This window comes from Lathyrus oleraceus, chromosome 6 (genome assembly GCF_024323335.1).
Source record: "Lathyrus oleraceus cultivar Zhongwan6 chromosome 6, CAAS_Psat_ZW6_1.0, whole genome shotgun sequence".
NCBI lineage: Eukaryota > Viridiplantae > Streptophyta > Magnoliopsida > Fabales > Fabaceae > Lathyrus > Lathyrus oleraceus.
The window spans coordinates 363,617,192-363,634,433 of NC_066584.1; the positions used below are offsets into that span (position 1 = coordinate 363,617,192).

General features: G+C 35.3%; 2 protein-coding genes across 2 annotated transcripts; both read right to left on the reverse strand.

Moving 5' to 3' along the window:
• Positions 1 to 5,988: 5,988 nt before the first annotated feature.
• Positions 5,989 to 8,634, reverse strand: LOC127095509 (pectinesterase inhibitor 6). The gene has a single exon (XM_051034190.1). The coding sequence runs from the start codon at positions 6,842 to 6,844 to the stop codon at positions 6,245 to 6,247; it is 600 nt and encodes a 199-aa protein (XP_050890147.1). The 5' UTR covers positions 6,845 to 8,634; the 3' UTR covers positions 5,989 to 6,244.
• Positions 8,635 to 9,206: 572 nt separating this feature from the next.
• On the reverse strand, positions 9,207 to 10,773 carry LOC127095510 (mitochondrial zinc maintenance protein 1, mitochondrial). The gene is made up of 2 exons (XM_051034191.1): positions 10,408 to 10,773; positions 9,207 to 9,507 (listed from the first exon to the last, which is right to left on the reverse strand). The coding sequence occupies exons 1-2, from the start codon at positions 10,649 to 10,651 to the stop codon at positions 9,431 to 9,433; spliced, it is 321 nt and encodes a 106-aa protein (XP_050890148.1). The 5' UTR covers positions 10,652 to 10,773; the 3' UTR covers positions 9,207 to 9,430.
• Between the last annotated feature and the right edge of the window lie 6,469 nt (positions 10,774 to 17,242).

Sequence of the window (17,242 nt, forward strand, 5' to 3'; positions counted from 1 at the left end):
CCACTAGAAAATGATAGGTGTCATGTAAAATGTTCAAAGTTAAAGGGCTTAATTCTTCAAAAGTTTGGACTAGGACTAGGTCTAAAGAAGATAAGGGATTTGTTCACTACACCTTATATCTTATTCACCTACCACGACAAAATTTTAGAAATATTTTCAAATTTTGAAATTCGGACGCACCAAAACTTACGTCAAATACAAGTAAAAAAAACTCCTGATTTTAAACTCTTGACACACTCCAGAGATATTGATGTGATATTTGTGGATTACCGTAAGTATTTGGTGTCAGAGATATGTAGTGTTCTAGGTCCTCGTCCATGGAGTAAGGTATATGGTTACATCCAATGATTTTATAGAGTGTCTCATCCTTACATGACACCAGAGTTAGAAGGAGATCACATTAGGTCAACTCATCAAGAGATATTATAAGAGGAACATACAAGGTGAACCATGTCGTGGATGCATTGCCTATATGTCACAAAATTGTTGGTATTAGGAGAGATGTCATAACGAGGAGAATTTTAGGAATGCACTCTTGAAATAATCACTTTACATACAATTCTAGAGACACAAAATGTATTGTAGTTTAGGAGACAAAGGGGAAACATAGGCGTTAAATATATCCAATAGTTATTTTTTTATTTGCATTTTGATGTAAATTTTCTGAAAATTTGTAGGGTTAATTGTATGTTATGAATGATTGTTGTATGATTTACAAATGAGTTGTGAAAATTTAATCTTAGTTATGATTGATTTATGTGTATGATTTATTGACCAGATAATATATAGTTTTTAAATGATATGAAAACTTCTTCTAATTAGTGTCAAGGGATTTGTCCGAGTTTCATAATCTAATTCACTCTATTATTATGAATAAACAATAAGAATATTTGTTTCAGGGAACTATTTATATATATTAAATTCAATGCTTCAAATTATTTTACGACACCTAATACTATTTTTTTTAAATAATCCACGTTATTTTACTAGCTTATGTGTACACCTTCTACTAAATCACCAATCAAAACACTACTATTTGTCAACACCACTATTTGCCAACACCCAATTTTTGACTATTTCTCTTCCAAAACCCCCCTTTTCACCTTTCTTAATTCTCCAATACTACGTTACAAATGACAAATTCTTTTTCCTACTCATGCAAATATCTCAGGAGTGTGTCTGTTCTCCCATTAGATTTTCTTCTTTCTATCATTTGATTTTCTTCTTCTTATCATTACCGACACATAGATTTTGGAATTCTCTAATTACAGTTCAATTTTCTACTTCTTACCATTACTAGTTCAAGTTTTTCCTTCCTACCATTACTGACAAATAGACTTTGGATTATTGTTCTTACAGAATTAAATTTTGGATTTTCTTAATAATTGTTCGAGTTTCCCCTTCCTATAGTTTTCGACAAATCGATTTGAGATTAAGATTGCAGCATTTGGTATGCGTGAAGTTGTTCTTGCAAGATTCAATTTTGGATATCTCTGAAAATATTGTCTTAAACATTATGTACAAGGAAGTTCTTTAAGACCTCACACACACAAGCAACCCAAATTTAAAATGATAGGTATATAAATCTAATTATCTTTTATCTTTAAGCATTCATTTTACCAATTTATTTTACAATGTCAACTGAAATTTGTTATATTTGTTAATTTGTTGATTGTATTGATATGGTGTAATATATTATCTGCTACCTAATTTATGAACCATATTTAAATATGATTCTTAATGGACTAGAAGATTGTGTTATTGGCGTGATCACTATAATAAGTATGTCTTTCATGCCCCCGATCAAACCAATGGTGGAGATTGAAGATCATCATGACCTATGGTTGCAACACTATACTTTTCTATTAAAGTGAATCTATGAGAAAATTTGTAATTGATTCACATTTATTTAATTTGTATTATCAATATTATAGGAATATATAATCTTATACATTTTTTTGGTCAATATTATTTTTTATGAATAATAAATATACTATTTTATTTTAATCAATTTTTTTAAAATATAAAACATATAATATTTTTATCTCAAATATAATTAGTAATTGAATACCTATATTATATTCAATCAAGTGTACATACAATTTCATAAAGAGTTGGAGACAACAATGTTCTCTCTGGTAGTGTTATACACAAGTTACCCTATAATAATATAAATTATATTATATAACTATATTCATGTTTCTTTTTAGACATAATTGGAGTGCTTCTTGCTCTTGGACATGAAGAACATGTTTATGTACAAGGAAAACCTACAAAAATTATCAGACTTAAATTGAGGCTACAAGAGTAATATTTCAACTACGCGTATTTGCTTATTCATATATTCATATATAAATTAAGTATATTAAACTAAAATAAATCTTAACATTCTAATTATAATTTATTCATAGGAATAAAATTGTTAAGGTCACCTTATGGAAAAAAAATAGCTATTAAATTTGAAAATTTGATGACAACTCAACCAGAAAAAAATCACTATTGTTGTAATCACCTCTACAACAGTGAAGATGTTTAGAGATAACTATATATTTAAACGTTATAGATATTTTATTCACTCAAAGGATCGTCATTTTCACAAATAAGTTATCATTTCTATTCCACTTTTTCAAAACTTTTAAATATAGGAGGTTTTCTTCACATTTTTAGCAACTATAAATGAAATTGATGATACATTTGGATACCATTACATTGGATATAAAAAATGTATGAAGAAACTTAAATAAGAAGGTCATGAATTGAAACGTCATTCATGTGAAACACCTTCAAAGTGTCCAAAACCATTCAAAGTGTCCAAAACCAAGGTTAAACATTTTCAATCATAAACCATCTTATCAAAAATATTATTAGTAATATAATATAAAAAACATGTAATCACAAGTTCAAGATAATATTAAAAGTGTATGATGAAACCGCTAAAGCGGCTTTAACATTGTTTGATCAAGAGGCACAAAATATACTCAATACAACGACTCAAATGCTCTTGCAACAACAAGCTAACATGTCTACACCATCAATACTACAGAATCTATGTCATCGTACTCATATTTTTGAAATAAAGTTGTTTGCAAAAAACATAAAAGAAGAGTCGCAATCTACACAGTATCACGAAGTTTTGTACCAAATATTATTCTACAAGAACCAATTCTAAAAACACCTATTAAACAGGTAATTAAATTTGTACTATAATCATTCAAATATATTACTAACTTTATGAATACTAACAATATACTTATTACATATAGGAGTCCATATCACCACCAATGATTCAAAATAATGAAGATCACCAAGAAGATGAAAAAGAAGAAAAAGAAAAAAAAGAAGAGCGTGCAATAGGAAATGATGGTGACAACATCAATGGTAAAACATACAAGAAAACAAAAACAAAAACTCGCAGTGCTAAATGAAGGTTAATCATAACATCATCATACGATGAAGCACATATCAAAGAAATTTCAAAAAATAATAGTAGCAACCATGAGAATTTTTTACAAAAATAACCCATTTTTTCAAGGAAATTCCCAAAATACCCCTGATTTCAAAAAAAATCTCAAACTAACCCAATTTTAGGAGGAGGCGTCAATTCAATTGGCGACTCCTCTTAAAAATTGAATGGAGACGCCAATTGAATTGGCTAGGACATTGGCGCCTATGTGTATTACTTGAGAGGAGGCGTCAATTGGATTGACACCTCAGTGTAAAATGCAATTTTTTTTGCTAAATGGTCTACGTGATACGTAAATTTGAAATAGGACCAATTAATATTAATAAAATTTTTCGTTTACACAAAAAAACCTAATGGTGATGACCGGGATCATCTAACCGACTTCCGGTCCCACATCCCCTAGCTACCATAACTCGTGACCCTAATCCGCGTTGATGATTCACCACTGGTGTTTGAGCATCTGAGAGGTCAGGAACGTCACTACCAACTACAGGAGATGGCCTATTTAGGTAGTCAGACAATTCAGCATAATCTTCAGTATGCATCGAGGATGTATCGCCGTATCTGAGTTCATGACCCATGGCATAGTAGTTGCGTTGTGGTTGACTCATTGGTAGGCGACCGGGACGGTTGAAGGGAGACATGGGTGTGAATGATGCGTCGGGGAAAGGTTGGAAAGGTTGTTGGGCGACCAAACACCCCAACAACCTTTCCAACCTTTCCTCGATGCATCATTCATACCCATGTCTCCCTTCAACCGTCTCGGTCGCCTACCAATGAGTCAACCACAACCCAACTACTCTGGCATGGGTCATGAACTCAACTACGGCGGTACACCCTCGATGCATACTGAAGATTATGCTGAATTGTCTGACTACCTAAACAGGTCATCTCCTGTAGTTGGTAGTGACGCTCCTGACCCCTCAGATGCTCAAACACCAGTGGTGAATCATCAACGCGGGTTAGGGTCACGGGTTATGGTCCTATTTCAAATTTATGTATCACGTAGACCATTTAGTAAAAAAAATGCATTTTACACTGAGGTGTCAATTCAATTGGCGCCTCAATGGGTTATTTTTGTAAAAAAATTCAACAATGAACTTCAGATATTATCCTCTGACGACAAGTCACTTCTCATATACAAATTAAAGACTCAAAAATCCATTAAAAAAAACAAAGGCTCATCTAAGAAAAAAATAATCAAAAACCATAAAAATTGATTCTAATTTTGAAATCTTCTTTCATGTTTTAACATTTATTTTGATGTCTCACATTGCATTTTCATATTTATATATGTATTACTTTTCAATTAAAATTAGACTGTTTTCTTTTGTTATGTTAATCTTATTATTTACATTAGAATTTTTATAATAAATAATATCTTACCATAAATAAAGTTTTATTTTATTTCAACAACTTTTATTTATTATCCGCACGATCTTTTTTACCATCCGCGCATCGCGCGGATCCTAATCTAGTTTGTCTAAATTTTGAATTTCGGATTCATCTCATTGCTATGAAATAAAGACGTGTGCAATGCGTAAAATATTAGTTAGGGATTTATCCAAAAATTAAAATCCGAATTCACATTTGTTTAACACACAAGCAAAGCGTACATACAATATAATTTTAAAGATATTTTGAATATTGAAATTCAAATATATTTTTTATTTGGATGAGGATGCCTTTCTTATTAAGACATTTGTTATATAATTGATGCATCTGAATTTCAATTTTCAAACGGTGCAAAATGACATTTTTAAATTTTCATATGAATAATGAAGACCACATAGAATGTAGTAAACACTATCCCAATCTGAAGATAATTGCTTCTTTTGTCGCGTCTTAAACTTCTCTGAAAACCCTTTTAAATTCTAAACACTACAAAATCACTTTATGGATTTTTGAATTTGAATACTCCATTTTTTTTTTCATTTATCCACAGCAAATTACAGTTACTCATGAAAAGTCATGGATAAATGAGAAGAGGGAAATTATGAGGAGTATTATAATTCTAAAGTCCGGAACGTATTTTTCAGTGCTTGGATTTTAAAATACGAAACTAATGTTAGAGAATTGTAATGGGTGAGAAAATAACTCACAAAGAAAATGGTTGTGATCAAAGTGAAAACAGCATAACATTTCAATGATAGCTTCAGGGAAATTTAGACGCCACTGCATATTAGACATGCAACGATCTAACTTAGAATTTAGAAATATATCTACAACTTCTATGCCTATATAATATCACTCATCGAATGAATATTCCACATACGACATTATCCATCGTTTGGGAGAGAGCACCGACTCTATCGATAGAGTAAATGCCTCCCCTTTGGTCACTAGAAGAAGACAGAAAACTTCATTAAAGTGGCACAAAATACACCAAAGCTCCATCAATTTGATGACTCAAATTTATAAGGTAAATCCAAGAAAAAGCGGGTGTTAGTAGGAATAGGGCTCGAATAAAGAGCAGTAAAAAAGTGCATGAAGTAATTTACGATGTATACAAATAGTTATTGGAATAGTTTAAATGGCCATATAAAATGATAACATTTATTTTCCTTTAGATAGAAATCAAAGACTCAGACATTAGGAATGAAATAAGATGAGAAGAGAGCTTATCATGAACAAAGAGCATGGCACTAATTGACCAAACTAGAAGCATGCATTTTGAGTGTCTGCCACATTTGTTTTACTACTGCTGAGAGGATAACTTAATTACTTAATCATGTAAACAGCTTATTCTAGCTCCTTGTTGAAACATTTCATTTATAACTTCTATGGATCAGAAATGCTTCCTAGACCTGTAGTAGCAAGTTTGTTGACAAGAGCTAGAGTATTACTGGTTACATAATAAACTTTGTGAACCTTATTTAGCAGCGATTTGATTTTCCTATCATTTTTGCCTTGAAACCCATCAAGGCAAGTATCTTCATTTGTAAGTGCTGCACTTAACCATGTATTAAGGTCCCCCATCTGGGTACTAAATGTGCTTCTGCTAAGCCTTCTGAGCACATTCAGTGACCTATGAAGATCGTCAATGGCATCTGCAAAAGTCTCAACACAATCTAAAAGTGCAACTTTGTTTCTTCCTCTTAAATGCTCGCGCCTCTTGAAGCTTGACAGATATGCTTGAACATTCTTAACCTCTGCGATAGTAACCGACACTCCTGCCCTTGCCCACTTACTAGGGCTTCTTCCAGCACTGCTAGAGAACGGTGCTAGCGAACGGATACAAAGGTTTTGATACCTAGTTACTCTGCAAGCTTCTCTGACATTGTCTGTCCCTTTTGCAAATGCCAACTGGCAAGTATTTGCAATGAATGAAAGAAATAAAAGTGCAAGCAGTAAGGTAAGGTATGATATTTTTCTGACCATTTTGGTGAAAGACCAAAGAAGTTGAACTTGAAGCAAGATGAAACAAAGTAGTAGTTTGGCAATTATCAGTACAAAAATAGAATGGAAAAGATAGGAATGACCTTGTAGAGTTCTTATAGTTGAATTAGTGAACTGTATGACTAGTATTGAGAAGGGTAGATTCCTTCAAATTTTCAAAGCATACTGTTACTGCCATGTCTTACTTTACTGCACCTTTTGAGGTAGGTTGTTACATAGGCAAGAGACAAGTGAGTTCAACTAAAAAAGGTAAAAAGACAGTGACATGAAATAGAAGGGAAAAGTAAGTAACATGTGATTGGAAGGTGAGGTTCTCTTTATAATCTTGGATAAAAACAAGATGCTACATTTTTATAATATTGTGAGTGCTTCTGCACAGCTCATTTGCATGAGATAATTTAATATTGCAATAATAAATCTCACCAGTCTGCTAACGAAAAATCATAAAAACCACAAACTGTGTTGATGCACATTAAAAGGCATCACAGGTAAACAGTGCAATATAAAGGGTTAATAACAAAACTTTTCTTTCTTTATGTTAGTTTGATGACAAATGCACAACATAAATATTTTATTTTATAGAATATTGAGTTGAGTTATAAATAATTGTGCAACCAGTTAACCAAATGCCAATGAAAATATAGTCGTAATAAGAGCATATAAAAGGAAGACGACGCTTAAGCAACCGAATCTGGTCTTCTACCTTACTAGAACATAAAGTTCACTTTGGTTTAAAATACACGAGGTCTTTTTCATGCTTGTATCTTTTCTACAAAATAAAGATGGGGATAATTTGTTTATTAGTATTTGCCTAACCTCAAGACAAAAATTAGACTCTATCATAGGTCAGATATATATAAGAAAGTGGTAATGATGTTCAAGTAATGTCATTAAAATAGAGGGGATATTTGGTTCATCAATAGTTCACGACATGATTTCCTTCCAACTGTCCTACTCTGCATATCAACTCTGTTAAGTGTCTTTTTTCTGACAGAAATTTCAATCTGGCAAAGCCAATTTTACCCTTTGCTTCACACTACACACTATTTTGAACAAGTGATAAACAATAAAATGCTACAGCTTAAGTGGACATTTCATCCTATGTTTATTCTTAGCGGTATTAAAGAGCTTCCATACGAAACTTATAGCAAAAACCATGGCTTACGAACTCTTGACTAACTACAATAGCAACGTTTTCTATCTTTTATGCAAATGATCGGCAACCTTGTAAACAAACACCAAACAGTTAGTCATACAGCATGTGTAGTTTGTACAGCTTGGGCGTGTGATTGTTCTGCTTTCTGCAGTTCCTTATGAGAGGGTAGGTTGTTGGTTCATAAACAAAAATGGAAACTCTGCTTATGAAATAAGGTTTTTTTCTATCAAAAGCAAACTTCATTTCATTAATAATTTAGGGTCAATGCAACTAGGAAAAATAAGTGGGGACTAGCTATAGAAGTGGACTTTCAAACAAGAGTATGATCAAGCACATTTGTTTGTCTCTTAATAAACTTCACTCAATAGCTTGGTGATAACAAGAATAACTTCTTACACCGATGAACAACGACATCATACTCTATTTCTCGTATATCTTATAATATAATGTCCAAAGCAACATCTATAATTATTTAGCAATGGTGCAAAAGTATAGTTCTAGGTAATATATAACTCCCAGACTCAACTGCCAGTGCCACATATGCCCCATTATTGATTGGTTGTTCCGAAAAATCAATTGTGTAACCCGTTAATTATTATAATGATAGCTATTAGCTATGCATTGTTATCAAGTGCATACTGAAATTAGTGTTTACAATGATCAAGGTGAGGTCAACAATTATATGTTTTATGGGAGTGGGAGTGGGAGTTCACCTTGTTTGAACTAGTTGAGCTAAGCGTTAAAGGAGTTGGAGGTCATAGGTTCAATCTCGAGCAAAGGAGAAAATAAAATACTAACTACTAACAATTTACCATTAAAAAAAATTATAGTATGTTTTACCTTCACAACTGCACCTTGAAGCTTCATGACAAGCCAACCAGGGGAAGGGAAGTGTAAACAAAGCCTTAAAATTGAAAGGTTTAAACATCCTTGCAGTTTTCACCCACTTCAATTTTAGTACTTCTAGTGTTTTTTAATTTTATTATAATGTTAAATGTATGATTACCTATATCTGCTCCCATTTTCGTTTCGGCTCTTCATAGTTAAGGTATGAATCCTCAGATTTCACATCAGGGTTTAATCTTTGTATTGTAAGTCAATATTTTTTAATGACAGGTTGGCCCTCACGACAAACCTATAACGATGACAAACTGTGTGTCTCTACTTGTGTGGGAATCAAAACCCAAATGAGTAGAAAATATAGGAATTTCAAATGAAACGGGTTAACAAAGAGGCGGGCTACATTGCACAATCATACAACACATTACAAGGTAGACTAAAACTACCATAAAAAGAAATCTAAGCAAAAATTCCAATCGGTCCAAGCACTAGAAACATTACTTATTTCTCCTAAACAAAAATAAACAATTGGGAAGGGAAAACATTCCGTTCTAACCTCCTCACTTATGTCCTTATCCTGACTTCCGAATAATTTCTTCTGAAGGAATTTCAAGGGTCGCTCCTGCATGCTCTTTACCAGGCTTCACTACTGCAACAAGAAGTTTGCAGACATTTGTTAAGAAAAAGTTAAAAGTGATTTTTTTAATGATAATAATAATAATATCATAGTGAATAGCTTCTTTAATAAATTGAAATCAAAGTTTGCACCTCAATATTTTCAGAAAATCACTCATTTGGCTTCTCTATAAACTTCACGAATTAATAAGAACTTTTTATGACTTACAAACAAGTTACAACCACGAGCTAGATAGATAAACTTCTTAACAGGCACTTATGGAGAAAAAGATATTAAAAGAACCTTGTAGTTGTAAAAATTATGAGTTTTGGAAACAAAAAACTTATATTATATATGTTAAGATTAGCTTGTGTATCTTTTTTACTTTCTTTTAGAAACTCTCTCTAAGTTCTCTATAACATTTATAATCCTATAAGGATATTTTTGTACAGGTGAATAACTATTAACCCATTCAATGAACAAGTTCTTATAAGTTAAAAGCTAATCTAAACTTGCCCTAAGAGCCAGTTTGGATAAAAACTTCTCCGCAAGTACTTGTAGAAAGGGAAATATAATTTTTAAAACTAGAGCTACTCCTATAAGTTGAAATTAACATTCTATATCTCAACTAAGTTCATTCATTTAAGTTTTCCCTACATCTATAGGTTGCTAAAGATTTTTTTCTACATAAAGAACCGTTAACATTCTATACTTCTTACAGTTGAAAGTTCTCATATTGAAGAAGAAAGAAGCCCAAACTATCGGTACATAGAATTATAACATGCTCTAATTTCAAATTTCATACAAATTCAAAGAGCTAATGCTGATTCATGAATGTGTATTGATGACAACAGGGGAGCCAAAAAAAATCCAAGAGAAACAAATTAGCAAACAGGTGGAGTGCTGAACAAGAGAGAGGAAAAGAACCCGCACCGTAACTTCCTGCATCAGGATTGAGTTTTGCCTGGACGATCATGTTAGTGATGAAATCCGAGGCCTCGTTGGCCTCTGTTAGAAGCTTCTGGATCTCCGCTTCGGAGGTGACATTCCTGTTTTCCTCGAACTGCTTCCGCACCTCCGCCGCAGATCCTTTCAGCATCTGACTGTCGCCGGCGAATGACTTTCGAGTGGCTTTCAACACCGCCCGGTACGCGCTCAGAACTTCCACCCTCCGCATATTTTGCGCTGGTGAAATCTTTTTCTTCGTTTCGTTCCCTTTTACCGGAAGCCTGATGCTGCTCGTATACGACGCCGTAATGTTTCAGTATAGGACTTTTTAAAAATACATTTGTTTTCCTTACATAACTAAAAAATAATTTCCTAAATATATTTTGAGATTAATTGTTATCCTTACTGACTGTAAAAAGTTTTTTTGCTGTCAATGTATCACAATTATTTGTTTGTATTATTTTTTAAATATTTAAAATAAAAGTCAAACCTTTCAAATAAATCAGTGGTTGTGATTAACTGAGGGTGTAAAAAAATTTTACACTATCCGTGTATATTAATTAAATTCATATATTTTTATGTTGACATTACTCCTATGGTGCAGCGCATGTCTTACTCACACATTCGAAATTCAAAAATTATTTTAAGAATTCATACTTCAATCTCCGGGATGCACTAAAATATAACAAATTCTCTATGAAACATGTCAAAACCGTTGCAAATAGGTGTGGATATTCATGGTCGTTTTTTAGGGTATGTAAGACAGACTACTGTATAGGACTTTAAATTTGTCAGAATTAAACTATAACTAAATAGAATTTCGAAAGTTTTACGAAAATAATCTACTTTTTCAAGGAAATTCCCAAAATACCCCTGGTTTCAAAAAAAATCTCAAACTACCCCACTTTTAGGAGGAGTCACCAATTGAATTGGAGACTCCTATTAAAAATTGAATGGAGGTGTCAATTGGATTGGCTAGGGCAGGTGCCCTAGCCAATCCAATTGGCGCCCTTGTGCAGGGTTTAAGAGGAGGCGCCAATTCAATTGGAGTCTCAGTGTAAAATGCTATTTTTTTTAAATGGTATACGTGATAGATAAATTTGATATAGGACCAATTGATATTAATAAAATTTGTCATTTACACAAAGAAACCTAATGGTGATGACCAGGATCACCTAACCAACCTCCGGTCCCACTTCCTCTAGCTACCATAACCTGTGGCTCTAACCCACGTTCATGATTCGGTACCGGTGTTTGAGCATCTGAGGGGCCAGGAGCGTCACTACCAACTACAAGAGAATGTCTGTTAAGGTAGTCAGACAAGTCGGCATAGTCTTCAGTATGCATCGATGGTGTACCGCCGTAGCTGAGCTCATGACCCATGCCAGAGAAGTTGGGATGTGGTTGACTCATTGATGGGCGACCGGGACGGTTGAAGGGAGACATGGGTGTGAACGATGCGTCGAGGAAAGGTTGGAAAGGTTGTTGGGGTGTTTGGTAGAGATAGGGTTGTTGGGTGTTTTGGTTTTGTGAGGTTTGGGCTTCTTGGCTACGGTAGGAGGAGGGGCGGTTGGTGTTGAATGATCGTTGGGTGTTCTGGCTTAGGCGACTTTGGCAGGGTGATGGGGTGGGTGCGAAGCGATGTTGAGTCTCAGGTTGATGGTCAATTTGTTGGTGGTGGTATGGGGTATACTCTTGGTATTAGGGTTGGGTGTATGAAATGTTTTGGTTGTATGTTTGTGTGTTGGTTGAACGAAACGTTTGACGGACAGGGGGTTGTGTGTATCTGGTCTGACATTGTTGTTAAGGGTTTGATATTGAGGTGTCAGGTGTGTAAGTCATTTGCCGTGGGTCGTACAAGTACATATCCTCGGCGATGAACTGAAAACCAACCGATCTGTACCAAGCCATATAAGTACGACTTGGTTTTTCTTCAGTTGGCATGATTGTGTCAGTTAACACATGGTCATGACGGTGCTTCCATTTGCGACACTCCGATCTTGCGAAGCTTTGCCATGGATTGAAGTTCCATTGGTCGTTAACTTTGCGCAGATGCTATTCTCCTAGGCTAGCTGGGGGATCTGGGATTTTTGGGGCATACCGAACTGCAGCTTCACACGATCACTGTTGTGCATCTCCACAGTTGTGAACCTTATTATCGGTGTGCATGCAGTTCATACCGCCGCGTCTTCAGCGTTGACTTGATGGTCATGATCCAAATTAAGGTATGGACGCCAAATAAACTGAAATGTAAAAGAAGATTGGATTATAGTCAAGGTAGAAGAAGTTAACAAAATATAACGAAATAATTAAGTTATTTTCCTTACGTATGTCGGTCGAAGGTGATCCAACAGATTGCGATACTGAGTAATACAGTGTCTTGGACATCTGTTGTAACTCATACCACGTACAGACCATCTACACAAAAAAGTCAAAAAATATTAGTTAGAGGTAATAATCTTTAAAGAAGTAAGTAAAGATATAGCAATTTAAACAACTTACTTTTGTGCATACGGAAATGTGAAAGGGTTGTTGTTGACGGGTGCTAGAGACGGTAGTCTTGACCACCCCCATGCTTGTAGCAAAACAGCACATCCAGAAAATGTAGATGTGTCTTTGTGTGAGTTTTTGCACAAGGAGCTATAGAGATAGGCTAGACAAGCAGATCCCCAACTGTAACTTCCTATTCTATCTACATGTCTAAGTAAAGGTAAATACATAATATGCATGCTAGAACCACTACCTTCGGGAAATAAAAACGAGCCAATTAACAGCATAATGTAACACCTAGTTTTTATTATTCGAGCATCTTCGGTAGAATGCTCATCTAAGTATAAACTATTATAGTACGACTTAAGGCGTGAAAGTAGTATACCTTGACCTCTTACGTTATCATCTAATAATCAGTCTCCAAGAGATCCATGCAAATTGAATTCGCATAGTTGGTTTTACCATTAACAGCCTTACCTTCAATGGGTAGTCCCAAAAGCATGTAGACGTCTTCTAACGTCACGGTACACTCACCGGTTGGGAACCAAAATGTGTGTGTCTCTGGTCTCCATCTTTCGCATAAAGCTATAATGAATTTGTTATCTATGGACCAAGACAAAATCTTGCTTATATGACCAAAACCGGCGAGTTCAACATAAGGTTGAATCATCGGGTCCATATGGACATATTCGTGGACCCGAGTTCGGAACCTTGATACATCCTATAAAAGAAAGAACAAAAAACTTGACTAAGTTGGTATGTTAAAATAAAAGGGGGTTGGTGAAGATGAAAGATAAAAAGTTAACAAAAGAAAAAACTTACATATGTTGTGATGTTTGCAACCATTCCTCTATGTAATTCGCCCATTGTGAGGATAGACATTTTATCGGGGGAGTTTGTGTAAATGAAACTACAAGAAGTTGTTGCAGATGAAATTGTAGAAGAAGTAGTAAGAGTGATGGTGTGGAAGAAGTGTTGATGGAGTGGATGTATTTATAGGCAAATGGATGGGAGCGTGAAAAGTTGTGCTTGCATGGTGTCTCCACTTGAATAGGGACCATGTACAACCTTTAAGAGGGGTCGTCATTCAAAATAGTTTTCATCTGTACAATGTCATCTTCATCATTATACAGTGTCAATATTCACTGCAATGGTTAAACATACGAGTCTGAGCTATATGGTTTTTGTTTTCGAAACACCGATACCATTAGACTCACAATCAAGAGAAATGCAACCTTCTTGCATTTGAAAAAAAGAATACAATCCTGTATAGGATTGGGTATTGTGTCAAAGATCACATATCAAAATCCAATATTTTTTTAGAATAGTCAATGCAAGTATTTCCCCCTTAAGGTACGAGACGATGAAGATGTTGAATACATGTTTGTTAGTCATGAACATTCAGGCTGCAACTATATTGAGTTGTACATTACTCTTCAACCATGTATACCATCTCAACAGTCTCAACTAACCAGTCAGGATGAATCTGGTGAATTTGATCCACAATGGTCAGATGACGTCAACCCAGAAGCAGAAGCAGAAGTGGACGTCGTTGATGAAGAAGAAGAGGAGACCGAGATACAGGTTGATCACATGTTGAACAACGATGATGAAGATGATGATCAACCACCACCAATACCTCCTAGTCATATCTACAACCCGCCTCAACATATGACAAATATGGATCAGCACGACGATGAAACATCCAACAGTGTTTTCTATAATCCATATGCGAGATCAGAAGGCGAATTAAAGGTGGGAGACATGTTTCGTACCAAAGAAGAATGTTTTTTGGCTATCAAAAAATTCCACATGAACAACTCTGCTGATTTTACAGTGAAATGCACTGATTCTAGAAGGTATGTTATCGAATGTCGTAACATGCTTTGTAAGTTTCGTTTGGCTGCGTCTTATAAGAAGAAAAACGACTCTTGGGAGATCGCTTCAATAGACCCACCTCACAGTTGCATTGCAACTAACGTTGAACAAGATCACCGTAAGCTAAGCGCAACGTTGATATGTCAAGACATTCTGCCGTTGGTTAATAAAGACCCATCAGTGAAGGTGAGTATAATTATATCCCATATCAGAACAACATATAATTATACTCCATCTTACAAGAAAGCCTGGATTGCAAGGACAAAGGTTGTTGAACAAGTTTTCGGCAACTGGGAGGATTCATACAAGGAATTGCCATGGTTTTTATGGGCACTAAAAACATATGTCCCAAGAACTGTGGAAATTATGGAGACATTACCAACGATGATGCCAGACAGAACCTGTGCTATAGGTAATAGAATCTTTCACCGTCTCTTTTGGGCATTTGACCCGTGCATCAAAGGTTTCGCATTCTGCAAACCTATTATTCAAATTGATGGCACTTGGTTATACGGAAAATACATGGGTACTTTGCTCATGGCGGCTGCACAAGACGGCAACAACAATGTCTTTCCCATTGCTTTTGCTCTTGTTGAAGGTGAAACGGCTGGTGAATGGGGTTTCTTTCTTCGACATCTCAGAACGCACGTGGCTCCACAAGCCAATCTCTGTTTGATTTCTGATAGACATGCTGCCATTGAGAGTGCCTACAACAACAATGACAACGGATGGCATGATCCTCCTTCTACCCACATCTATTGCATCAGACACATTGCACAAAACTTCATGCGAGCTATAAAAGATAAGAATCTTCGCAAGAAGGTGGTGAATGTTGGATATGCTCTAACTGAGCCGTCATTTCAATATTATCGTGATGAAATTAGACTGTCTAATGAAGACGCAGGAAGATGGCTAAATAGCATACCAGTAGAGCAGTGGACAAGGGCATTTGACAGAGGCTGTCGATGGGGCCACACGACAACAAACCTTGTGGAATGCATGAACGGGGTATTCAAAGGAATTCGAAATCTTCCGATAACCGCCTTGGTAAGATCAACCTATTATAGGTTGGCTTCTACGTTCGCAACCAGAGGTGAAAGATGGAGTGCAGTGTTAATGTCCGGGCAAGTATTCAGTGAGTGTTGCATGAAGGTCATGAAAGAGGAGAGCATCAAAGCTAGTACACACGATGTAACAGTCTTTGACCGTCATAGGCAAAATTTCAGCGTCCAGGAAACAATGGACCACAACGAGGGGAGACCAAATTTAACCTACGATGTTAGACTAAAACAGAAGTTGGTGCGATTGTGGAAAATTCCAGGCCTTCCGTATACCTTGCTCCCATGTCATTGCAGCATGCGCTTATACTCGTCAAGATGCTTACAACCATTTATCTGATGTGTACAAGACCGACACCGTCATGAATTTATATAATCAAAGCTTCTCGGTACTACCAATGGAGGATTACTGGCCTCCATATGAAGGTGATATTGTTTGGCATAATGACGAGATGCATAGAAAGAAAAAGGAAGGCCAAACAGCACACGTATCATAACAGAGATGGATTCCACATATAAAATGATAAGATTATGTAGTATCTGTCGTCAACCAGGACACAACAAGAACAACAGTCCCAATCGAGGAGCATCATCTAGGTCTTAAGATTTTTGTAACATTGTATTTCTGTAACCTTCAATCATTATATATCATTAAGTTTTTGTTACAACGAGGTTCGCAACAAACATCAGTACAAAATAAGCTATCTGAAAATAGAAATACTTCTAACTGATTACAACAATCAAATTGATGTTGTCTCGACCGAACATCATTTCCCTAGCATCCTTATCAGTCTTCATTCGCACCCAACCAAAGATATTGTCAAGTCTTTCAATACTTCTAATTTTTTTCCCTACTGGTATTTTTCCATCTAACCAACGAACCAGCTCCCTCTTTAGTTAATCGAACGTAGTGATGTTCCAGAACAGCATCAACATCTGAGGTTTGTCTCTCGCATAAATCACCTTACCGTATCGACGACTAACACTAAACATGATTTCCAAATGATTGTATGAGATGTGGAACAATTACTCATACAACGCATCTATTTATAACACAAAAATTGCATTTTAGGAGGAGTCTCCAATTGAATTGGCGCCTCCTCTTAAGCCCTACACAGGGGCGTCAATTGGATTGGCTAGGGAACCTGCCCTAGCCAATCCAATTGGTGCCTCCATTCAAATTTTAAGAGGATTTTCCAATTCAATTGGCAACTCCTCCTAAAAGTGAGGTAGTTTGGGAAATTTTTTGAAACCAGGGGTATTTTGGGAATTTCCTTGAAAAAATGGGTTTTTTTTGTAAAAATTTCTAGAATTTCATAAAATATTTTTCAAATTAAATCTTTACAAAATAGGGTCTCTATTTGTTTTGACAAAGTTAAATCGTAACTAAACTA